General features: G+C 55.6%; 1 protein-coding gene across 4 annotated transcripts in view; it reads right to left on the bottom strand.

The window, feature by feature from the left end:
• OTOF (otoferlin) overlaps nt 1–20,332 on the bottom strand; it is a 122,953-nt gene that overhangs the window by 4,655 nt on the left and 97,966 nt on the right. Inside the window, exons 27-42 of one of the 4 annotated variants that reach the window (XM_074582261.1) lie at nt 18,616–18,735; nt 17,481–17,642; nt 17,029–17,191; nt 15,957–16,087; nt 14,228–14,257; nt 13,119–13,256; nt 12,648–12,714; nt 9,162–9,316; nt 8,250–8,384; nt 7,217–7,354; nt 5,827–5,954; nt 5,098–5,268; nt 4,381–4,541; nt 3,537–3,679; nt 2,968–3,056; nt 825–923 (exon numbers count right to left, since the gene is read on the bottom strand). In XM_074582261.1, the coding sequence (XP_074438362.1) occupies nt 825–923; nt 2,968–3,056; nt 3,537–3,679; nt 4,381–4,541; nt 5,098–5,268; nt 5,827–5,954; nt 7,217–7,354; nt 8,250–8,384; nt 9,162–9,316; nt 12,648–12,714; nt 13,119–13,256; nt 14,228–14,257; nt 15,957–16,087; nt 17,029–17,191; nt 17,481–17,642; nt 18,616–18,735 (2,030 nt within the window). The remainder of the gene's footprint in view (nt 1–824; nt 924–2,967; nt 3,057–3,536; nt 3,680–4,380; nt 4,542–5,097; nt 5,269–5,826; nt 5,955–7,216; nt 7,355–8,249; nt 8,385–9,161; nt 9,317–12,647; nt 12,715–13,118; nt 13,257–14,227; nt 14,258–15,956; nt 16,088–17,028; nt 17,192–17,480; nt 17,643–18,615; nt 18,736–20,332) is intronic. The other 3 variants (XM_074582263.1, XM_074582264.1, XM_074582265.1) reach the window with 3 other exon arrangements.

Genomic DNA, 20,332 nt, shown 5'->3' with positions numbered 1-20,332 from the left:
TGTCCGTCCATTTGCCCTGGGGGGCTGCAGGGCCCCCAGCACGTCCCCCAGCAGGGACATGAGTCCGCGCTCAGGCACCCAATGCAGGGTTCTTCTCTCGGGCTCTGAGCATGCTGATGCCCTGCTCTGCCCCGCAAAAACCACGAAGGTCAAACGATCGCCCACCACCCAGGTGGGGAAGGGCTGGAGCATCTCATATTCGGAGCCACTGTGGAAAAGCCACTGGGCTGACGGGACCTGAGACACCAAAAGGGACACAGGTGGGAAACCACCACCAGCTGGAACGTCGTTGCATTGGTTTGAGGCCCTGTAAAGAACTGGGTTATGGGGGTGTGGGTCCCCTCATCCCTGTGCAGGCAAGTTTTGGAAAGGGCTTTCCCCTCCTGATGGATGAGGATGAAGCGGAGATGGGAACTAACCCCACTTTGGCTCCAGGTGCTGTAACTGGAGGTTGCAGGGCTGGGAGGCCAAGTGGGGGCTCCAAGACAAGCTCAAAAAGGGGAAGAGGGGCAGACGGGACCAAGCAGCGAGGCCTCGGCCATTACCCCCTGACATAGATGTCAGACATCTTCTCTCCCGCCAGGAAAGCATCATCTTCCAAAACCACCTCATCGGTGTTCCAGATAATCACCCGTAGCTCAAAGCTGGGCAGCCAAGAGCCAAGAGAGAGAGAGAGATGGAGAGGCAAGAAACACAGCACAGAAGACAGTGGCACCACCGTCCATGGTGGTAACCCCCACCCCCCCCACCCCCGGCTCCAAGGCCACCCCGGGGACCCCAGGCGAAGCAGAGGAGGTGTCGCTGGCGTGCCACGCTGTACCTACCCCCTGACAAAAATGTCACTGGATTTCTCGCCAGTGAAGTAGTCATCGTCCTCCAGGATGACCTCGTCTGTGTTCCACACTATGACTCTAAGCTCATATCTGGCAGGAGGAAGGGAGACAAGGAGGTGAGGCACGGGAGCAGGGGAAGGGGCAGGAGGGAATGGGGTGAAGCCACCTGGAACCAGGGCCAGGCACCGAGATGGCAGGGAACTGCTCACAGGGACCTCATCTGAGGGATCAGGACAGGAGGGGGATCTCCCCCTGAGCTCGGATCAGCCCGGGCAGGGTGAGCAGAGCAGCAAGGGAGGCTTTACCTCCCTCCGCTTGGAACCTCTGCAAGACCCAAGACAAAGGCTCGAGGGGACAGCCCAGGCTTGGCCTTTGGTAGATTTGTGGCTAAAATGGGGTCTGTAAAACAGTCTAAGCCCAGCTCTCCTCCTGGTTTCCCCACCTTACTCAGCAGGGCTTTTCCCCCCTAGAAATGGGCATCACAGTCCTTTAGGGACTCCCGCAGGCTCACAGGCTCCGAGATATTCCCAGCACTGCCTTTTGTGGGGAATCCTTTTTGGGTTTGCCAGTCACATTCGGCTTCATTGGGAATTTTGGTGATGGAGAAGGCAGCTCCATCAAAGTTCCCCAAGAAAGCGGGAGCAGGTGGAGGAAGAGCAGAAGCCCGATTCCTCACAGGGCGCAGCTGCGACGTGGAAAGGCTGGAGGGAGGCTGGGGGACGGTGGCAGAGAAAGGCAGCCATAAGCACAGAAGTGCCGGGGAGTCCTTCAGATGAGGGGAGGGGATGTACAGCGTCCTTGACCCACCTCCTCTGGCTTCTCCCTCTGGCAATGGGACTGCGGGACTTGTAGGAGCCTCTCCAGCTGTGGGACTCCTGCCATCTCCTCCAGCCCCAGGAGCTTGTGGGTGGGAGCTTGAGGTGGGAGCTTGGCCCGTGCTGTGCCTCTCCAGCACCGAGCACCTACAGATAGTGTCGGGTCGTGCCCAGTGCTCCCAGCAAAGACAGGGGAGATGGATTAAACCCCTAGGATCATAACTGGGCATAACCTTGCTTGAAACAGGCTATCCACCCGCAAACCCTCTCTTCAGCTCATCAATAGGAACATCTCAGCTCCAGCTCATAGAATCATGGAATCATTTCAGTTGGAAGAGACCTTTCAGATCATCGAGTCCAATCATCAACCCAACGCTGCCAAGGCCACCACTACCCCATGTCCCTCAGCACCGCGTCTGCCCGGCTTTTCAATCCCTCCAGGGATGGCAACTCCACCACTGCCCTGGGCAGCCTCTTCCAATGCTTCACAACCATGGGTCACTGCTGAGCGTGGCTGTCCTGGGCTGCAGTGCAGACAACCCTCTACTTTTCCAGTCTGTGCTGGTGTCCGGACCTTGCCCTTGGCCTCAGCTTTCCTCCAGTTCAGACCCCATCTGTAGCCCGCTGGGATCAAGGGACATTCTCTCCATCCAAGGCATCGTCTGCTGGGTACAGGAGTGCAAGCGACTCCCACGAGGATGCCTGGTGTTGTCCCTGTATCCCAGCCCTCGGGGGTGGGAAAAGGGGCCCAAGGACATGGTCTAGCAGGCAAGGCAGGGCTGGGAGGGATGTCGAGGGAAGAAATATCTTTCTTCTCTCTAAATGAGTTGGGAGAAGGCAGGGTGGGGAGGGAAGAACTCTTCATAACACTGCCTGTTGTCTGCTCTGTCCTGCTTGGATTGACCAACTCTGTCCCAGCAACCTTCCCTGCTCCGGACTCCAGCCATCACCTCTTGGAAAGGGCCTATCCAAACTGCCTGGGGACGCCCTGCCCTGGGCTAACCCTTCCACTGCCCAGGAGGGCCTCGGGGATAACGAGTCATATTAATTAATTTCCTGGTCTACACAAACGAGAGAGATCGGGGGCAGCAGGGGATGGAACAGGTGGGACACCACCCTTCAGGAGCAGCTCTGGAAGGAGAAGACATCTCTTGATGCCTCCAGCCCTGGGATCTCTGGAAATGCCAGCATGGGAGAGGTGCCCAGGCAGAGGGCTGGGCCGGGCCGGGCCACGGAGCAGCAGCAGGAGAGGGGAGAAGCAGGGCTTCATCCCGAGCCTCCAGTTTTCCATGGGGTTGGTGGGTCGGGAGGTTCCTTACTTCTTTGGTTTCCTGGGGGAAATATCAATGGCAGGGCCGGGCGCTGGCATGTCCATGGGGAACATGTCCACCCACATCTCCAGGCGACCCTGCAAGGTTGAAGAGGTGCAGTCAGCTCCCTTGGCCCCTCCTTGTCCCCTGCACCCAGCAGTGTCCCTCCCCGCTCTTCTTCAAGCTCAATCTGGCCATGCCAGACGTGGGGCAGGGCTTGCAGCACTGAAGCCTGCCAGATATGGGGCAAGGCAGGGCTCCCCCATGCCATGAGTCCTTTTCCACCCCCTGCAGAAGAAGAGTCTCATGGCGTGGTGTGGTGCCGAGGTGCACAGGCATGGGGAGTCAGGGGACCGAGGGACTTGGGGGTATGACATGGTTGAAGGCACCGAAAATTGAGTCACCCTGCTGGGGTCAACAGGTGACTGTTAAGGGCTGTTGATGCCCAAGTGCCACTTTGCAGGGTGCCTCCCCCACCTCCGCTGCCCACAAGGTGGGTTACGGCTGAGATCTCAGCTCCCTGCTTGGAGGCTCTGCAGCGTGGGCTGCCGCCACTCCTGCTCTGGGGCTTTGAGGACCTGCTCGATGCCCGGCTTGTCGGGGTTCAGCAGCGGACGTGTCTCCACGTGCTCGGGGACCAGCTTGCAGCCTGCCCGTGGGATGTCCTCCCAGTGGCGCAGCACGGTCAGGGCCAGGTGTTCGTCTGTCTGCTTCTTCTGACCTGCGTGGACAAAGGGAGGGCTGAGCCTGGAGAACTGGGCAGAGAGACCCCAGGGACAGCAAACAACCCCATTCCTCTATCCCTGCTCCAAGGGAGCAGAACTGACTACTAGCTACTCCTCTCCATTCCCTTGTGCACATTCTGTCCTTCAGCCAACACCCCCAGCTCCTCTCTTTCTGTAACTCATGTCCTTTACAGAAGGTCTGGATCCTCTGCCAGTCTGCATTTTCCCAAGCTGAACAAGCTCCATAACCACTGACCATGTTCTCCTCCTCTTCCGCGCCCCTCCTGGCCCACCTCCATCTTTCTTGAGCATGCGTGAGTGTGTTGGGAACACAACCATAATTTGGGGCTGCAGTTACATGGAGAATGGCTTCCTAAACCCTGGAAAGGCCAGGGTGGGCTGTCTTCATTGCTCCTTGGGCGTATGCTTCCAGGAGGAAGTTTTCAAAGGCAGCTTTGGTGATGCTGTACCACGGATGCCCATAAGTGATTCTAGGGGCAACCCACCGGCCTGGGCGGTCTCTAGGACTGTCTAACTGGTCACGTACTGGAAGGTCCATTTAAGGTGGTGGATGGAGAGTGACTGCAGTGCTGCTTTAGGGTGAGGAGGCCACTGCATCTGTCTCCAATCCTGGATGATGAGGGGACACCCCAGACCCCTGCTCCCCTCCACAACCGTCATCCCATGGGGCAGGTACCATTTTCATCCTCAATCTCCGTGGGGCCGGTGAAGACTCTGTTGGCAACTTTCACTCTTCCTCCTGGCCCAAAGTGCGGCCCATCCACCTTGCCCTCTTTGCACAGCTTGGACAGGATTTGGGAGGGCTTCATGGGGTCACGCCAGGTGTTATAACCGTGTCTGCAAATAGGAGGGCAAGGTCAGTGAAGCAGTGACAAGATACGGAGGAAAGAGCGATTTTGTTCCTCTCTGCCAGCAAAACAAATGCTACTGCCACGAAGGAGCCAGGATTCACAGGGGAAGGATGTGAGGGAGAAAGCGTGAACCTTCAGAGCAGACCAGGGCGCTCTCTGCCCCCACCCTACACTTCGCTAACACCCCCCCACCTCAGCCCCTTGACTCCGTGCTGACTCAGACCGGACATTCCCAGCGCACCCCACTTGATTCCTGATGCTCAGCATCGCTCCTTTGGTCCTGCTGCCATTTCAGCTCTGGCGTCACCACTCTACCCAGTCCCACCAGTGCCCCTCGGTCCCTTCCTCCCTGCCCTGGACTCCTGACAACCCACTCCACTGCTGCCCTGCTGTGCTGGTCACAAAACCTGTCTTAAGAGTGAGGAGATGCACAGATTCCTCCATTAGCAGGCAATAAAGGAGGGAGACTCCTGCGGGAGATCTCAGCTTGGTGTGGAAGATGAGACAGGCAGAAGGTTGGGCAGAAAAAGCTTTGCTCGTACATGGAGTAAGTCTGCGACACCCCACAAGTAGCTCGGTGCTTGCTGTAGTAGCGGTTCTCCAGGTCAATCTTGGTCTCTCCAATGAGGTCGTCGGTCCCCACCAAGTCCCAGTCGTACACCGCCACTGTCAGCATGGACTCCATGGGGAAGGTGGCCTCGATGTCAAAGGATCTAGGCAGGCCAGGGGAAAGAGAAAAGCTGTTGAAGGTTTTGGCTGCTACTCAGGACAGACGCGTGGGTGAGGTGGGTCTGCTCCACTCTGTGGACAGTGTTTAATGTGCGTCTACCGCTGCAGGACATCCGAGGTAGGGGTTTTAACTGACTCTCTGCGTGGGCTGTTTCAGATCCAGCAGCCCCAGACAGAAGGTGGCACAGGGTGATTGCTTGACCCGGATGTCTCAATAGTCCTGAAACTAAGTTGTGTGTCACTGGAGAGCCCGGCCATACTCTCACTGGAGTTTGGGCCTAATGATCCCTAAAGTAGGTGCTTAATCTTGATCAGATATGGGCATCTCTTAGACACCCTTTACTATATTGACCGTACGCTGGCAAAGAAGGAGAGATGGCTGAAATGAGGATGCCTACGGTGCTTGCAAGGAAAGTTCTGTGTGACGAGTCCCACCTCAGCTGGGGGACAGCTAGGGTGCAGGTCCAAGGGCTGCCAAGCTTGGCTCAGGCTTAGCTCACCCCTTCCAGGTGCAGGCAGGTCACAGGGCTGGGGCAACTCACTTTCCAAAGACAGGGTTCAACTGCTTGGAGATGTAGTTCTCCTTGTCTTTGATGTCCGTCTTCCCCAGCTTGATGGCAATGTAGGGGTCGGCTTTCCCATTGATGTCAGCTGGGTGAAGGTCCGTGGCCTGTAGAGCATGGATGAGATGTATCAGTGCGGTCCACAGCAGTGAAGAATTCAGGGATGGCCCCATTCTCCATCTCTGAGACCATCTGGCCTTGCCTGGCCGTAGGCATGCAGCTAAGCACTTTGGTCCCCCAAACAGAACGTCTTGGTTTAAACTGGGGATAAATCCTGCCTTGTGTTAATCCTTGTCCTGGTATGGGGAGGGGTTGGGGCTGGTAGCGTCCCCTCAGAGAGACATAACCACAGCCTCCTTTGGCATCTCTTTCATCAGTGTGGAAAGAAACTGGCTACTCTAAAGAAAGACCCAGAGCAACAACCTGACCAAGAGGTCAAGAAGACTGTCCCCTTTGTTCTCTCCACTCACTACAGTCGGGCCAAGGGATTTGGCTTCTCCCCAAAAAGGGGGTGAGTATCCCCAAACTCTTCAATCCCAACCTCCACCACGGCACACAACAGCAGATGCCCATGCTAGGCCACATTCGGCCAGTGCTGGTGGATGCTGGTGCTGACCAGGCTGGTGTCTGCCATTGCAGCCTCAGTCTGTTGGAGATGGATGGGAGACTCGTTACCCCACTGGGCAACGGGATGCAGCACTAGACGGAGAATCACGCTAGTGGGAAATGTAGCCAAAAGTAGGTTGCATTTGTAAAACACCAGGACAAGGTGGTGACAAAGAGCAGCCCAGGTGCTTCTAGCAAGACTGAGATCCCTCTCAAGTTCCTGGTTACCGTACCTCTCTCACATGCTCGGGAACACAAGGATGACTAGTTTAGGGGTCAGGAAAAGACTGTTTCCAGAGCACGCTCCATATGAAGAAACATGCGTTAGCTCAGGGCGTGTTCAAGGAGGTGCCATGACGTTCAACCAGACCCTGCCAGCTCCCATTCAGCTCTGCATGTGCCTCACTGGGGCATCATGGCTACGTAAAGAACCAGCACCTGACAGTCAGGGCTGATCCAAATTATCCAGCCTGAGTCAAGCACTAGGACAGACATGTTGGTCCATCCTACATACCAGAAGAAAGGCCTCTGGATCTGGCAGGAGCTTGGATCTGGCTTGCTCCCAGTGCTCAGAGCACACAGCTGTGGAGACGCCATTCAAGTCCCCATCAATGAGTTGCCTCAGTCCTTACCCTGCATCCTTGGCCCTGAAGCGCTAAGAGCTGAAAACCAACATCCCTACGGCTTTGGGACCAGCTCCTGGGCGTGCGCCATGGAAGGGAGCGCAGGATCACGCCTTGCCACGCCGCACAGCTATACGCACCCGCACAATGTAGACTCGGACCAGCACGTTGATGGGGTCGTTGCTGGGGATCCCCTGGAACATGCCGAAGTTGGGATCGTATCCTGCCTCCTTGGTGATATCATCAGGGAGCGGCACTTTGTAGACACACATGGAGCCCTGGTGCGAGGGAGCGCACAGCCCGGTGAGAGCCCTGCCGCCCAGGGGCTCAGGGTAAGCAGACCCATCCCAAACCACCCTCCCTGAGGACCCAGCCAATATCCTTGTTTCTAGCCACGTGCCGGAGCAGACAGGCCAGATCTGGAAAATTCCTCCACCTCTTCAGGGGTTGCAACCGTAAGCAGCGCTATTGGACAAAGGGAAGGAGGCCCGCAGAGGAGTCAGGCCCGCAAAGTGCTCATGGACAGGGATTTCCAAGAGTAAAACTGACAGGAGGATGAAACAATGGGAGTAAAAGGGTGGGCTGGAAAATGTAGGAACTACCACATGAAATACTGCTGATTTCTACGCTCCCTAAGCATCTGATCCCAGCTAAGGTGGGGACCTGCCTGCTCATCTCCTCTGCTGAGCAAAAAAAGGGCAAAACTGGCACCAACAGGCTTCATCTGGCCAGGATCATCACACCCTCAAGAAGGTTCTTGATCAAGAACCTTATACCTGACAGACGTGCTCCTACGTTGCGTGGGGACTGGCAATGGTGCAACATGGCCGTGAGCCCAGGTGACTGGTGTTGGTGAAAAATGGTTCACAGAGATAACCCAGGGCACGACTTATTTCCAGAGTGGGCAAGAAAGAGGAGCTGCTTTTCCCTCGGCCTTCTGGAAGAATCATTGAGGGCCTGTTTGCCTGCAGATCACCACCTCTGTGGGTGTGCTCTTTGAAGCCATCTGACTTCTGGCTTTCCCTCCTTGCAAGGTGCCTGCAGCTGGGTCAATGAAAATTGGTTTCTATTGCATCCAAACCCTTCCTGCTAAACCAGCTTCTGCAGAGAAACCTGTTGGCAAGGGCTTCCCAAGCTGACCCTGCCCTGGCCAGACTCAGCAACCAAACTCACTTTGAACCTCCCCACTATCCGCTCCTCTTCCGTTGCGTTGTCGTCGTTGTCCCCAATCTTCCCACGGAGCAGGTTGAAGGTGTGCAGCCAGTCCTCAAAGTTATCAAACTCTGTTTCCAGCTCTTTGTTGAAGACCTGAGATGGCAGAAAGTCAAAGGAGGTGAATTAGGCAAAAAAACCCCCCGAAAGGTGAGAAGAAGATATGGTGACTACCCATGTCAACTCAGAGAGAAGCCGGACACCTCAGCTCTCAATGCCCAGTTCTCTAGTAAGAGAAAGGATCTCCAGGGTCATTGGGTGGGACCTTGATGCCACGAGCACCTCCCCAAACTGACGACGTACAAGAAGGACGCTCAGCTGAATGGGCGAGGTGGCCGTCTCCCCTCTGTGCAAGACCCAGGTTCAAACCCCTCCTGACCCCCAGAATCACAAACTACATTAATCCTAACAACCACCATGGGCCAGTACGTTGAACCAGAGCCCATCCCTGCCCCGAGTCCTGGCTGGGCCAGCCATAGCCAGGCTGGAAAACTCCTGTCCTGCCAGGGCAATCCAAGCTGCCCCAGTCATAGAATACCAGGTTGGAAGGGACTTCAAGGATCATCTGGTCCAACCTTTCTTGGCAAAAGCATGGTCTAGACAAGATGACCCAGCACCCTGCCCGACCCAAGGATGATCCTTTCCCAGGGCAAACCCTTTTCTGTAAAGCTTGTTACCTCTGATTCCTTCAAACTATGGTAGTCCCAAGGCACTTCTCACCTAGGGTTAGATACCCCTCAGGTAGACATGGTGCCTCAGGCAGGGTTGATCCATCCTGCTCTGATCTCCAGATGGCTGGAACTGCTACCCTGCCACACTTCCAACCTCCCACCGGGCAGGTAGGGTCTCCTCCTCCCCTGCCAACACACACACCTTCAGTTCATCAATCTTCTGCTTGTTCTTCTTCTCAGGAAGCTCAGGGGCTGACTGTTGCTTCTTTTTCTTATCGTCCTTAGGTGCCTTGGACTTCTCCTTGTTCTTCCCCTGACCCTTGGAGCCTTTCATGGGAGAGTCATCAAGTTTGATTTCTGAGTCCGAGGGGAAGCGGCAGGGAGGGAGGAGATGGAAATGAGGATGAGGAGGGATGGAGGAGACAGGGAAGGGGGGACTTCATCAAAGTCCTTCAAACAGGAGGAGCATGAAAGCTGACAGCAGCTGCTGCCTGCAGCTCCCACCCCAGCCCTCTCCTGTCTTTCCTTGACTCTGGCCACTGCTGCCCAGGTCACAGCACCTCCAGGAGCCCAGAAATCTCTGTGCAGGGAGGTTCCGAAGCTGACCTGAGAAGTCATTTGGAGGACTACGAAATGGACTGAGAGTGCTAGGCTCTGGCTAGCTTCAACAGCAGTGAGAAGACCTGGTCCTGCCCTCAGCATCTGCTTTTCTTCCTTCTACTGGAGGCTTTTCCTGCTGTGTGCAGCCTGGAGAATAGAACCCCAGCCTAGGTATCGCGGAGGGGACAGTGCTGGATGCCCAGCACCAGAGCACAGGCTACTGCCCTGGAAGAGGTGTCGCCCATGACCAGCTGCAGTGACGGGTTGTTGGGGTCTCTGTTCAGACCAACCACCAGCCAGGGACAACACCTACGCTGGGAAGAGGCTGCCTGGAAAGGCACGTTCAAAGAAAACTTCTCCCAGCCCTCTACAATCCCCGTCCCTCACTGCCTCTGCCAGCTTTCATAGAATCATAGAATCATAGAATTGTTGAGGTTGGAAGGGACCTTTAAGATCATCGAGTCCAACCTTTAGCCTACCCTGACAAGAGCCACTTCTAAACCATGTCCCTAAGTGCCCCATCTACCCTTTTTTTAAACACCTCCAGAGATGGTGAATCCACCACCTCCTGGGCAGCCTATTCCAATGTTTAATAACCCTTTCAGTGAAAAAATGTTTCCTAATATCTAATCTAAACCTCCCCTGACGTAACTTGAACCCGTTTCCCCTCGTCCTATCACCTGTCACCAGGGAGAAGAGGTCAGCCCCCATCTCTCTACAACCTCCTTTCAGGTAGTTGTAGAGGGTGATAAGGTCTCCCCTCAGCCTCCTCTTCTCCAGGCTAAACAACCCCAGCTCCCTCAGTCGTTCTTCATAAGGTTTGTCCTCCAGGCCCCTCACCAGCTTTGTAGCCCTTCTCTGGACACGCTCCAACACCTCAATGTCCCTCTTGTAGCGAGGGGCCCAAAACTGAACGCAGTACTCGAGGTGGGGCCTCACCAGTGCCCAGTACAGGGGGATGATCACTTCCCTAGTCCGGCTCACCACACTATTCCTGATACAGGCTAGGATGCTGTTGGCCTTCTTGGCCACCTGGGCACACTGCTGGCTCATATTCAGCCGGCTGTCAACCAACACTCCCAAGTCCTTTTCTGTCGAGCTGCTTTCGAGCCACTCTGCCCCAATCCTGTAGCGCTGCATGGGGTTGTTGTGACCCAAGTGCAGGACCCGGCACTTGGCCTTGTTGAACCTCATACCATTGGTCTCAGCCCATCGGTCCAGCCTGTCCAGATCCCTCTGCAGAGCCAACCTACCCTCAAGCAGATCAACACGCCCGCCCAGTTTAGTGTCATCTGCGAACTTACTGAGGGTGCATTCGATCCCTTCATCCAGATCATTGATAAAGATATTAAAGAGAACCGGCCCCAGCACCGAGCCCTGGGGGACACCACTTGTGACTGGACACCAACTGGATTGAACTCCATTTACCACCGCTCTCTGGGCACGGCCATCCAGCCAGTTTTTTACCCAGCGAAGAGTACACCTGTCCAGGCCATGAGCAGCCAGTTTCTCCAGGAGGATGCTGTGGGAAACAGTGTCAAAAGCTTTGCAAAAATCCAAGTAGATAACATCCACAGCTTTTCCCTCATCCACTAAGTGGGTCACCTTATCATAGAAGGATATTAGGTTTGATAGGCATGACCTGCCCTTCACAAACCCATGCTGACTGGGCCTGATCACCCTGTTCTCCTGCATGTGCCGTGTAATGGCACTGAGGAGGATCTGTTCCATGACCTTCCCAGGCACCGAGGTCAGACTGACTGGCCTGTAGTTCCCTGGATCCTCCTTCCGGCCCTTCATGACTGCTGGGCAACGCAGAGGGGGACAGACAGACGACAAAGACTCAACGTGGAAGAGGAGAGGAGGAAGGAATGGGAGTGCCAAGGGGGAATGGATCCTTCTCAGAGGACAGAAAGAAAACAGTGGGGATCACAAGACACTCCCCAGCAACCCCGCTGTGACAGCAAGCCCAGGAAGGAGCTGCTCAGGGTTGTCTCCAAGGTCAGCAAGAGCCAGCCTCATCTGTTTCATGATATGAAGACTAGTCTTCCAAAAGAAACCAGGCTCTGTATTTTTCTCAGCTAATGGATTTTGCATTGCCCAGGCATGACAGCAACCCGTTGACATGGAACATATGGAGAGCATGGGTGAAAGTCCTCATGGAAACCCCTCCAGGCCCCACTGGAGGGTCTGGCAAGGAGCCTCCAGGCTGCAAATGGACAGTCACCCTTGACCAACATGTCCCACCTCACCAGTATTCTTGGTCCACGTCACTTGTGGTACAAAATTCATCTCAGCCAACTTTAGACGTCAGCGACACCCCATCTGAGCTACAGACCCCTGACTTCCTTCAGAGAAAAATGCACGTAGGGCATAGTTCATCTTATCATAACATAGTACTGAAAATAGGTCAGACAACTTGCCCTAAAGGTGTGTATTTTTCTTCACTGCCAGTGCCAGGAGAGCGGACAAGGAGGCCTCTACATGCAGGTAAAAGGAGTCAGATTAGATGAATCCCAGACCTTTTGTCTGGTTGAATCTTCCCTTTGTAAAACTGGAGCAAAATAAAAATAAAAATAAATTTAGGCCTCCTGCAAAACGAGGGTGGGAAACTCCGTGAAGGCGATCTAGAAGTATTACTTGGCGTGCTCAACAGACTTCAAGCACACATCCTTGAAGACTATAGCTAACACATCTGCACGGCCAAAGCGACGGGACTTTTAATGACATACTGAGGTGTGACTGCACAAAAATGTCCTCGAACAACGACATGGACCTTGCTGAGTAGTCTGCATGACTTGCGCATGGCCTTCCTCCCAGCATGGATGGGTCGGAGGCTGCCATGACACCACGCTCTGATTTGGCTTCACCTGGTATTAGCACGTTAGTCCAATGCAGCCCCCATTAGCCTTGCATTCATGAAAATCAACACTGCGTGGGGGTGTACAACATGCTGGGAACATCTGGGAATGAGCAGAAGAGTAGCAGTAGGCTCCGAAAGGGATGCCCAAGCAACCAGGCCCAAGCAACCGAGTCCCGGTTCTACCTTCCCCTGCCATGCTCCCTCTCTCGTTCTCAACCTGCTTACCCTCTGCAATCTCCATTTCTTCCTTCTCCTCCGCCTCCGCTGCGGCCGCTTCCTGCTGCCGGAGTTGCTGGGGGAGAAATGAAGTGAAGAGGGAGTGGGTGCTTGTGCCGAGGTGTCTGCGCTCACCGGACATGCCTAACCCAGGGTCGCAGATCACTCCCCCCATCAGAGCCACCAGCGAGGTTCTGGCAGTGCTGGAGAAACCAAAGTTGCTCAAGTGCAGCCTCCAGCACCGATGTTGGCTCATACCTGGGCAAAAACCAGCCCACCCCAAGAGCAACTCAAGAAAGGACAATCCTGCTCAGCTCCGCCAGGTGAAAAAAAAAAGCCTTGCCGACCACCAGGCAAGGTTATCGAGGAAAGCAACGCAGCCCCAAGCTTTGGAAGTAGCTGGAAACAGGGAAGATGTCACAGGCAGGAAACATTTCCCTCTTCCCCCTTCCGCACACCCCTCCTCTGCTCTGCACCCACCTCCTTCATAGTCTCAATTGAAGCAAAATACTTGGACCACCAGTCCAGCATGCTCTCGTCCGGCTCCTCCTCTTCTACTTCCTCTCCTCCTCCTCCTCCTTTCTTCTTCTTCTTCTTTTTCTCCTTCTCTTCCTCAGACTGCAGGGACAAGGGAAGCAAAGGCAGAGAAGAATCATAGAATCACAGAATGTGTGGGGTTGGAAGGGACCTCCAAAGGCCATCTCGTCCAGCCCCCCTGCAGTGAGCAGAGACATCTTCAACTAGATCAGGTTGCTCAGAGCCTCATCCAGCCTGGCCTTGAACGTCTCCAGGGATGGGGCCTCCACCCCCTCTCTGGGCAACCTGGGCCAGTGTCTCACCACCCTCATTGTGAAGAACTTCTTCCTAATGTCTGATCTAACCCTGCCCTGCTCTAGTTTAAACCATCGTCCCTCGTCCTATCGCTACATGCCCTTGCAAACAGCCCCTCCCCAAGAAGAGGGGTCAGATGAAAGTCAAACGTCCCTTGAAGGGCAAAGGTGGTGGGTGAAGCACCTGAGAAGGCAGAACCCTCCAGGCTGGGTGGCCTCATTAACACTTTCCCCCATTTACAGCCGCAGGCACCGAGGCACAGAGCAGAGCAAGGTGCCCAAGGCTCGAGAGACACACGGTGTCTGAGTCCGGAGGCATCCCCTCCTTTCCGTCATCCCTTTCCTCCATGTGTTTCCCAGGCTACAGCACCGGAATCTTACACAGTGGCAATCCTCCCTCTGCCCCGCAAACTACCCTGGGTCCACTTAGTGGTGAAATAAAGCCTTTTGCTGCTGGTATCTGGTTGTGGTGGGAATAACCAGCATCTCTCCCACTGGGTGCTGCCTGCCCTGCTCCTCCTGGCACAGCTGGGCTGAGAAGGGCTGGCCCAGAAGAGCTTCCCAAGCTGCAGGAACCAGGCCACTGCCATATCTACTGATGAGACAACGCTGCTCTGTCTCTGCCCTGGGACGAAGGGACGCTGGTCCTCGCCTGTCTTGGGGTTGGTGAGGATGCATGGTCCATTGAAAGCCGCACAGAAGGGTAGGATGGGGTGTGGAGGGTTGGGAGCAGGGATGCAGAGCAGATCCATCACTTACCACGTCCACCTTCACCACTGCATCCGAGTTCTGCCGCCCAGGATGGAAGGGAAGAGGGAGAGGGAGAGCAGGTTAGCAGCGCAGCCTCAGCCGAGTACAAACACACTGGCACATGCATGCATGAGAAGTCCCAGGCAGCTCCCCAAAGATGAAGGAACCAAGCTTGAATGAAGCCTTGGATGAAGAACCCTGGCTGAAAAAGCTCTGCACAGAGGGGAGACGTCTGCCGTGACACACCAAACCCAACTCCGCGTGGGAGACGTCTCTCTTGCACAGAGGGACTGGGTTTGGAAAGACACCTTGGCTTTCAGCGTAGATAATACCTCTGCTCTCTTGGAGCTCTTCTAGGAAGGTCTATCTGGGAAGGTCTGCAAGCTACTGTGGTAGATTTCAAGAAGCACATGTGTTCTGGGGCACTCCAGACATACCCATGGACACAGACCCTGTAGCTCCTCTTGCATGAAGCTGTGTGAGCAAACTTACATGATACAGCTTCTCGTGCACGTACGAGGACCTCTACATACGGGTGCATGTGTGTGAATGGACCAGGGACCTTGTGGGGTGTTGTGTACGTGCGTGTATCTGTACGCACGTGTTTGTGAGGCTTTGTATGTGCTGTCGCCTTCCTGGCAATGCGCACAAGTGAGGGGCTGTGCATATTTGGAGCCCACAACGTGCCTGTAGGCACACGTACGGACACGTGCTGCTTGTGCGTGCATGTCGGTTGCCCAGAGAAGCTGTGGCTGCCCCGTCCCTGGAGGGGTTCAAGGCCAGGTTGGCCGGGGCTTGGAGCAACCTGGGCTGGTGGGAGGTGTCCCTGCCCAGGGCAGGGGGTGGAATGAGATCATCTTTGAAGTCCCTTCCAACCCAAACCCTTCTGTGATTCTGTGTTGCTGCAAAGGGCGCCCTGCAAAAAGAAATCCTGTTCCTTTTTGTGGAGGAAGCTCCGGAGCAGAAGGGTGTGTAGAAGGAGCTGAAATTCCTGCTCTGGGCCAGAAGATGGGCACGGGCACATCCAGTGTGAACAAAGCCTGACGCCTCTGGGACACATCGCCTGCCCATTGCGTACGGTGCCGTATTTTCAGGGCAAAAGAGCAATAGGTCTGAAGGGCTTTGGGTGCCTCTGACTGACTCTGTCTGCCTGGACCAGCTCTATGCCACGCGCATCTGCCGAGTCCCGTACGGCTGAGGCTCGCTGAGCAGTGACATGGCACCGACCGCTCACCTGGACCTGCTGAACAGGCATCTCAGAGAGCTGACGCAGCCACCCGAGTGCCTCGCAGCCAGTGTAAAAAGGAAAAAAGCAGCAGGGAAATCTGCGTGGCCCTGGACTGCTTGCAGATGACGCGGCGCGCTTTGAAAGGGCAGGGTCGCTGCAGCTCCGCAGATGGGGAATTTCGGATGGGTCCCTCGTGTCTGTGTTGGCCGCAGACAGGGACAGGGCAGTGCTCATTCCCACCTGACTGTTTTTGAAGGAAAACAGAAAGCTGTCTAATTTGCATAGCCCAGGACAGCCCTCCTCTGGGCAGCGAGCACCAGATAATTTCAGCCAGGACTGAAAGAGGACAATTAGTAGGACTGACAACGACACAAGGCTCTTCATTCCAGGCGTCAGCCCAACCCCGTGTTTGGCATGACAAGATGGCCTCTGTTTGGGTAGAATCCCTCAAAGATTGGCAATTCCGTGAGGAAAGAGATGCTAAAGTTATGCTGACGTATGGATACTCACAGCTTCCAGCTTCACCATCGTCTCCATCTTCTTGATGGGAACCTCAGGTTCCATATTGACCACGATCTCCCCTGTGGGGCGAGAGCGATGGGCCCCGTTGGCCATTGCCAGATAGCCGTTGAGGTGTTTAGCTAGACAGAGGACAGAGAGAAAGAAAGAAGAAGAGAGGAGGATAGTGTAGAGGAGAAACTGAGAGCTCAGCTGAGATCCTACAGGATTGATGCAGGAGTGAGGTGTGACCACCCCGGTCAGAGAAGAAGAGGGGAGGAAATGAGCACAGACCCTTACAGCATGCTTAAAACCCCCTTTCATAGTGACGGAAAGCAGATGATGAGAAAGGATTGTCTTTTTTTCACCTGCACCAGCCTCCAGAGGAGAAGATGCAGAGAAGATGATTGCCCTGAAAGTCCCAGCTGTCACGGACACAACCACAGGTCCAGACCTCTGGCTGGAACCAGGGGTGGCCCCTGGCAATCCCCCCACAGGCCTCCTGTCTCTGGCCAGCCAAGGGGCCTCCACTTCCACCAAGGACTGGGGGGAGATGAGCAATTCCTGCGGCTCACCAAGCCCTTGGCTGCTGTGCTGGGAGCGGGGAAAGTGGCTTTGTGATGGCTTTTGCTGGGGGTGCTGGTAGACGGAGTGGTGGTTGGGACTGAGAGGGGGGCCTCACTCTGCAGCTTTTATTTTTTTACTCTTTACTCAAATAATAGCGACAGCAGCAGGCATGGAGCATGGCAAATTCATCTCCCGGTCTGGAGGAACGTTTGGGGAGTGTAGAGTCGCGAAGCTGCAGAGATGTCAGAGGTGAACCAGCCCTTCTTCTCTTACAGGTATCAGGGGGAGCATGAAGTTATCACGGTGAGACCCACGGATCAAAACAATCAAAGGGGAATCATGGCCTCACCCTCTGCCTTCTCACCCCCTTGACCCAAACCCCAAAGCACTGCCTGCTTAACCAACAAGCAGGCGACATCCCACAGTCCTTACAACCCTCTACCCATCTCCCTCTTCCCCACACGCTGCCCCACTGACCAACCACACCAGTCAGGTCCCCAGGGTCCAAACCTGGTACCTGTCATATTCCAGTGCTGGGCTTTCTTATCTGGTGGGCGGTAGATGAACTTTCGGAGGGAGCTGACGGCGTGGGACCCCACCAGGGTGTAACGCCCGAAAGCCCGGCAGTCCACCACCCGGATGTTGAGGGGTGGATGGAGCAGCTCATTCTCCGGGAGGTCCTGGGAAGCAAAGGTGTGCTGGTTATCAAGGGCTGGGCGTGGGCTGTGGGATGTCTGCGTTGGTGGTTGGAAAGGCCAGTAGGGACTAAAACAGGGATTGTGTTGGAGGAAGAGGTCTGGAGCAGCTCCAGCATGGCTTAGGAGCCCTCAAAGGCCATCACCAACTGGGATGGAGCTCACACCCTCCATTGCCGTGGGGAAACTGAAGCAAAGGGGCTATGACCCATGGTTTGGGCTCCAGAAAGTCTGGGTTTCAGCTGAGGGCTCAGGGGGAAGAGGAAACACTCACCACTTCGAACCACTTGACTAAAGTGCTGAAGTTGGGGTTTTTCTTGTAGTTCTGGATGAGGGATGACTGGACGCCCTTCCCAGCACACTCAATGTCCACACGGGGCCGGTCCACCTGGGCCAGGTTCACTCTCTTCAGATCCCTGAGCCCCCAAAACAAGATCTAGGGGAGGGGGAGGAGGAGAAGGAAGAGCGTGAATGTGAGAAGGACTGCCCCTGGCTGGAGCCAGGCTGGAGTCAAAGGAGTTGGTTCTCCATATCCCCCAGAAGCAGGGACCTGACTGCAAATGTCATTGCCCGGGCAGTGGTGGATCCCTGAGGTATCTCCTCCTCATCCACATGGCTCATGGCTGCACCAAAGTCTCTCTCTGACACCCCACATACTCTGCCCCACGCCTGATCTGCAGCAGCCTAAGCTCTCCAGCCTGCTGCCCTCAACTCCCTTTTCTGCCTTTCTCCCTTTCTGGCCGTTCTCTGCCATGGGACTCCACAGAGCAGGACCAGACCAGCTCTGTCCATCCACAGTGGCTCTTGATTCAGCTCTGGCCTCATTTTGTCCAAATGCTATCAGTATCACCGAGGAAACTTGCCTCTCCCTTCTTGGGATAACAGACCACCACCCTGATCAAAAGTTACCCTAAAACGAGATTTTTCCACCTCCTGGTTCCCCATGGCTGTATTCACCTTGCACATCAGAGGAATATGATTTATTTAACCAGATGCAAGTGTCTGGAAGACCAGGAGCTAGGATCCCTTTAGACACCTGCAGATCTGGTCATCAGCATCTCTCCTGAAGAGATACCTACAACCATGGCTGAATTGGGCACTGAACGTCACTGGATCACCACCACCTACCAAGACAACCAAGGGAGAGGGACCCCGATTGGCTGCATCACCCTTTAGGTATCTACAGAGACAGGAGAGGCATCCTGCCCTTGATGCCTGAGGTTGGTGGGATGCAGCTCTCCTGACCTGTGGGACTGCTTTGGGTGGAGATGTACTACACGTGTCTCTCTGATGCGCCCAGCGAGTCATCCCAGCCTCAGAGATCCCTCCCGACCTTCAAACGCCCGTGGGCAGGCTCTCCTGCCCCGCACAACGCTCAACATGAAAACGTGATGCCCCAAGGCAATTACCTCCACTCTGTATTTACTCAGCACCGGCCGAATCCCCAGTGGCACCGGCAGGATGGGGCCCCTGTCCATGTCCGTGGGGCCATCGATTGGGGGCAGGTCTGACTTGCCCCCAGGGCCAATCTGGAAGAGATGCAGCCTGGGTTAGGATCTGTTTCTTTGAGCTGGTTCTCAGCTGCTGGGAACCACTTTTTTGTCAGTCTGGGCTGTAACTGGCACACCCTGGTCTCGTGCACTGGGTCTGTGTCGTCTCAGAGGGTGCCTGAGCAACAAGGGCTGGTGAGCATCCAGCTGGTCGTACAGCGCAGGTTCTTTTGGGAAAAGGTGTAGACATCAGCAGAAGGTGCTGGGCAGGGCTCTGCTTCCACACAGGACAGACCCAGCAGAAGAGCAAACTTAGCCCACCAACGCACCCCAACGCCAGGGCTGCCCCCTTTCCTCCTGCAAAGAGTTGCCTCTGCCTGGGCTGGGTGGGAAGAGACACAGAAATGGTCCAACAGCTCAGCCCAGGCGTGGGCAGCAGGGCGAGGGGGGGATTCTGCCCCTCTGCTGCGCTCGGGGGAGACCCCCCTGCAGTGCTGCCTCCAGCGCTGGGGCCTCGGCACAGGAGAGACACGGAGCTGTTGGAGCGGGGCCAGAGGAGGCCCCGGAGATGCTGGGAGGGCTGGAGCCCCTCTGCTGGGAGGACAGGCTGAGAGAGCTGGGGGGGTTCAGCCTGGAGAAGAGAAGGCTCCGCGGAGACCTTCCAGCCCCTGCCAGTCCCTCAAGGGGCTCCAGGAAAGCTGGGGAGGGACTCTGGAGCAGGGAGGGGAGCCGTGGGACGAGGGGGAAGGGTTTTACACTGGAAGAGGGGAGATTGAGATGAGCTATTGGGAAGAAATTCTTTGGTGTGAGGGGGGTGAGCCCCTGGCCCAGGTTGCCCAGAGAAGCTGTGGCTGCCCCATCCCTGGAGGGGTTCAAGGCCAGGTTGGCCGGGGCTTGGAGCAACCTGGGCTGGTGGGAGGTGTCCCTGCCCAGGGCAGGGGGTGCCACTGGGTGGCCTTTAAAGTCCCTTCCAACTCTAATCATTCTATGATTCTGTGATTTCAGGTCCTGTTTCCAACTCAGGACATGAGGGAGATCAAATATCCCATGTCAGCCATTCCCTAGAGAAAACACCCCACTGCAAGGAAAGCTGGGGGAAAAAAGGGTTTGGATGAGCACCTGCCCTGGCAGACAAAGGAGGTGGGAAAAGCACCTGCAGGAGCAGGACACCAGGCTCAGCAGCAGCCTGCAGGGCTGCCCTGGGCTGGCCATTGTCATAGGGCATCTGAGGAGACTGCAGACAGACATGCAAAGGAAAGTCTCCTCTGAAATAAAGGGGTGGAGGGAGCACATAGTCCTCAAGGGTCCCCCTCCCCAGGCACTGTCTGCTCCTGGCACGCACAGATGCTTGGCCAGCCTTGGACCACTGCCCCTGGCTGGTGCTCAGCTGCGCTAGAGGTGCCTCTGGCAGGTCGGTCCTTGCACACCTGAACCCACCAGCACGGCGCTGAGTTTGCTGGGGCCTCTCTCTTTTCATCTGGGACATCTCATCCCCCCTCCACACCAGGAGACCGCTGAGACACGTCCATACAAATACAACAGTCTCAGTGTACGGGAAAGGAAGCACGAAAGCGGGAGGGCTAAAATTTCACCATACTATTGGGGTGCTGCTATGAATTCACATTCCTTTTTCATG

The sequence above is a fragment of the Larus michahellis genome, chromosome 3 (assembly GCF_964199755.1).
Source record: "Larus michahellis chromosome 3, bLarMic1.1, whole genome shotgun sequence".
Classification (NCBI taxonomy): Eukaryota; Metazoa; Chordata; class Aves; order Charadriiformes; family Laridae; genus Larus; species Larus michahellis.
This window is presented reverse-complemented; position numbering and strand designations above follow the sequence as displayed.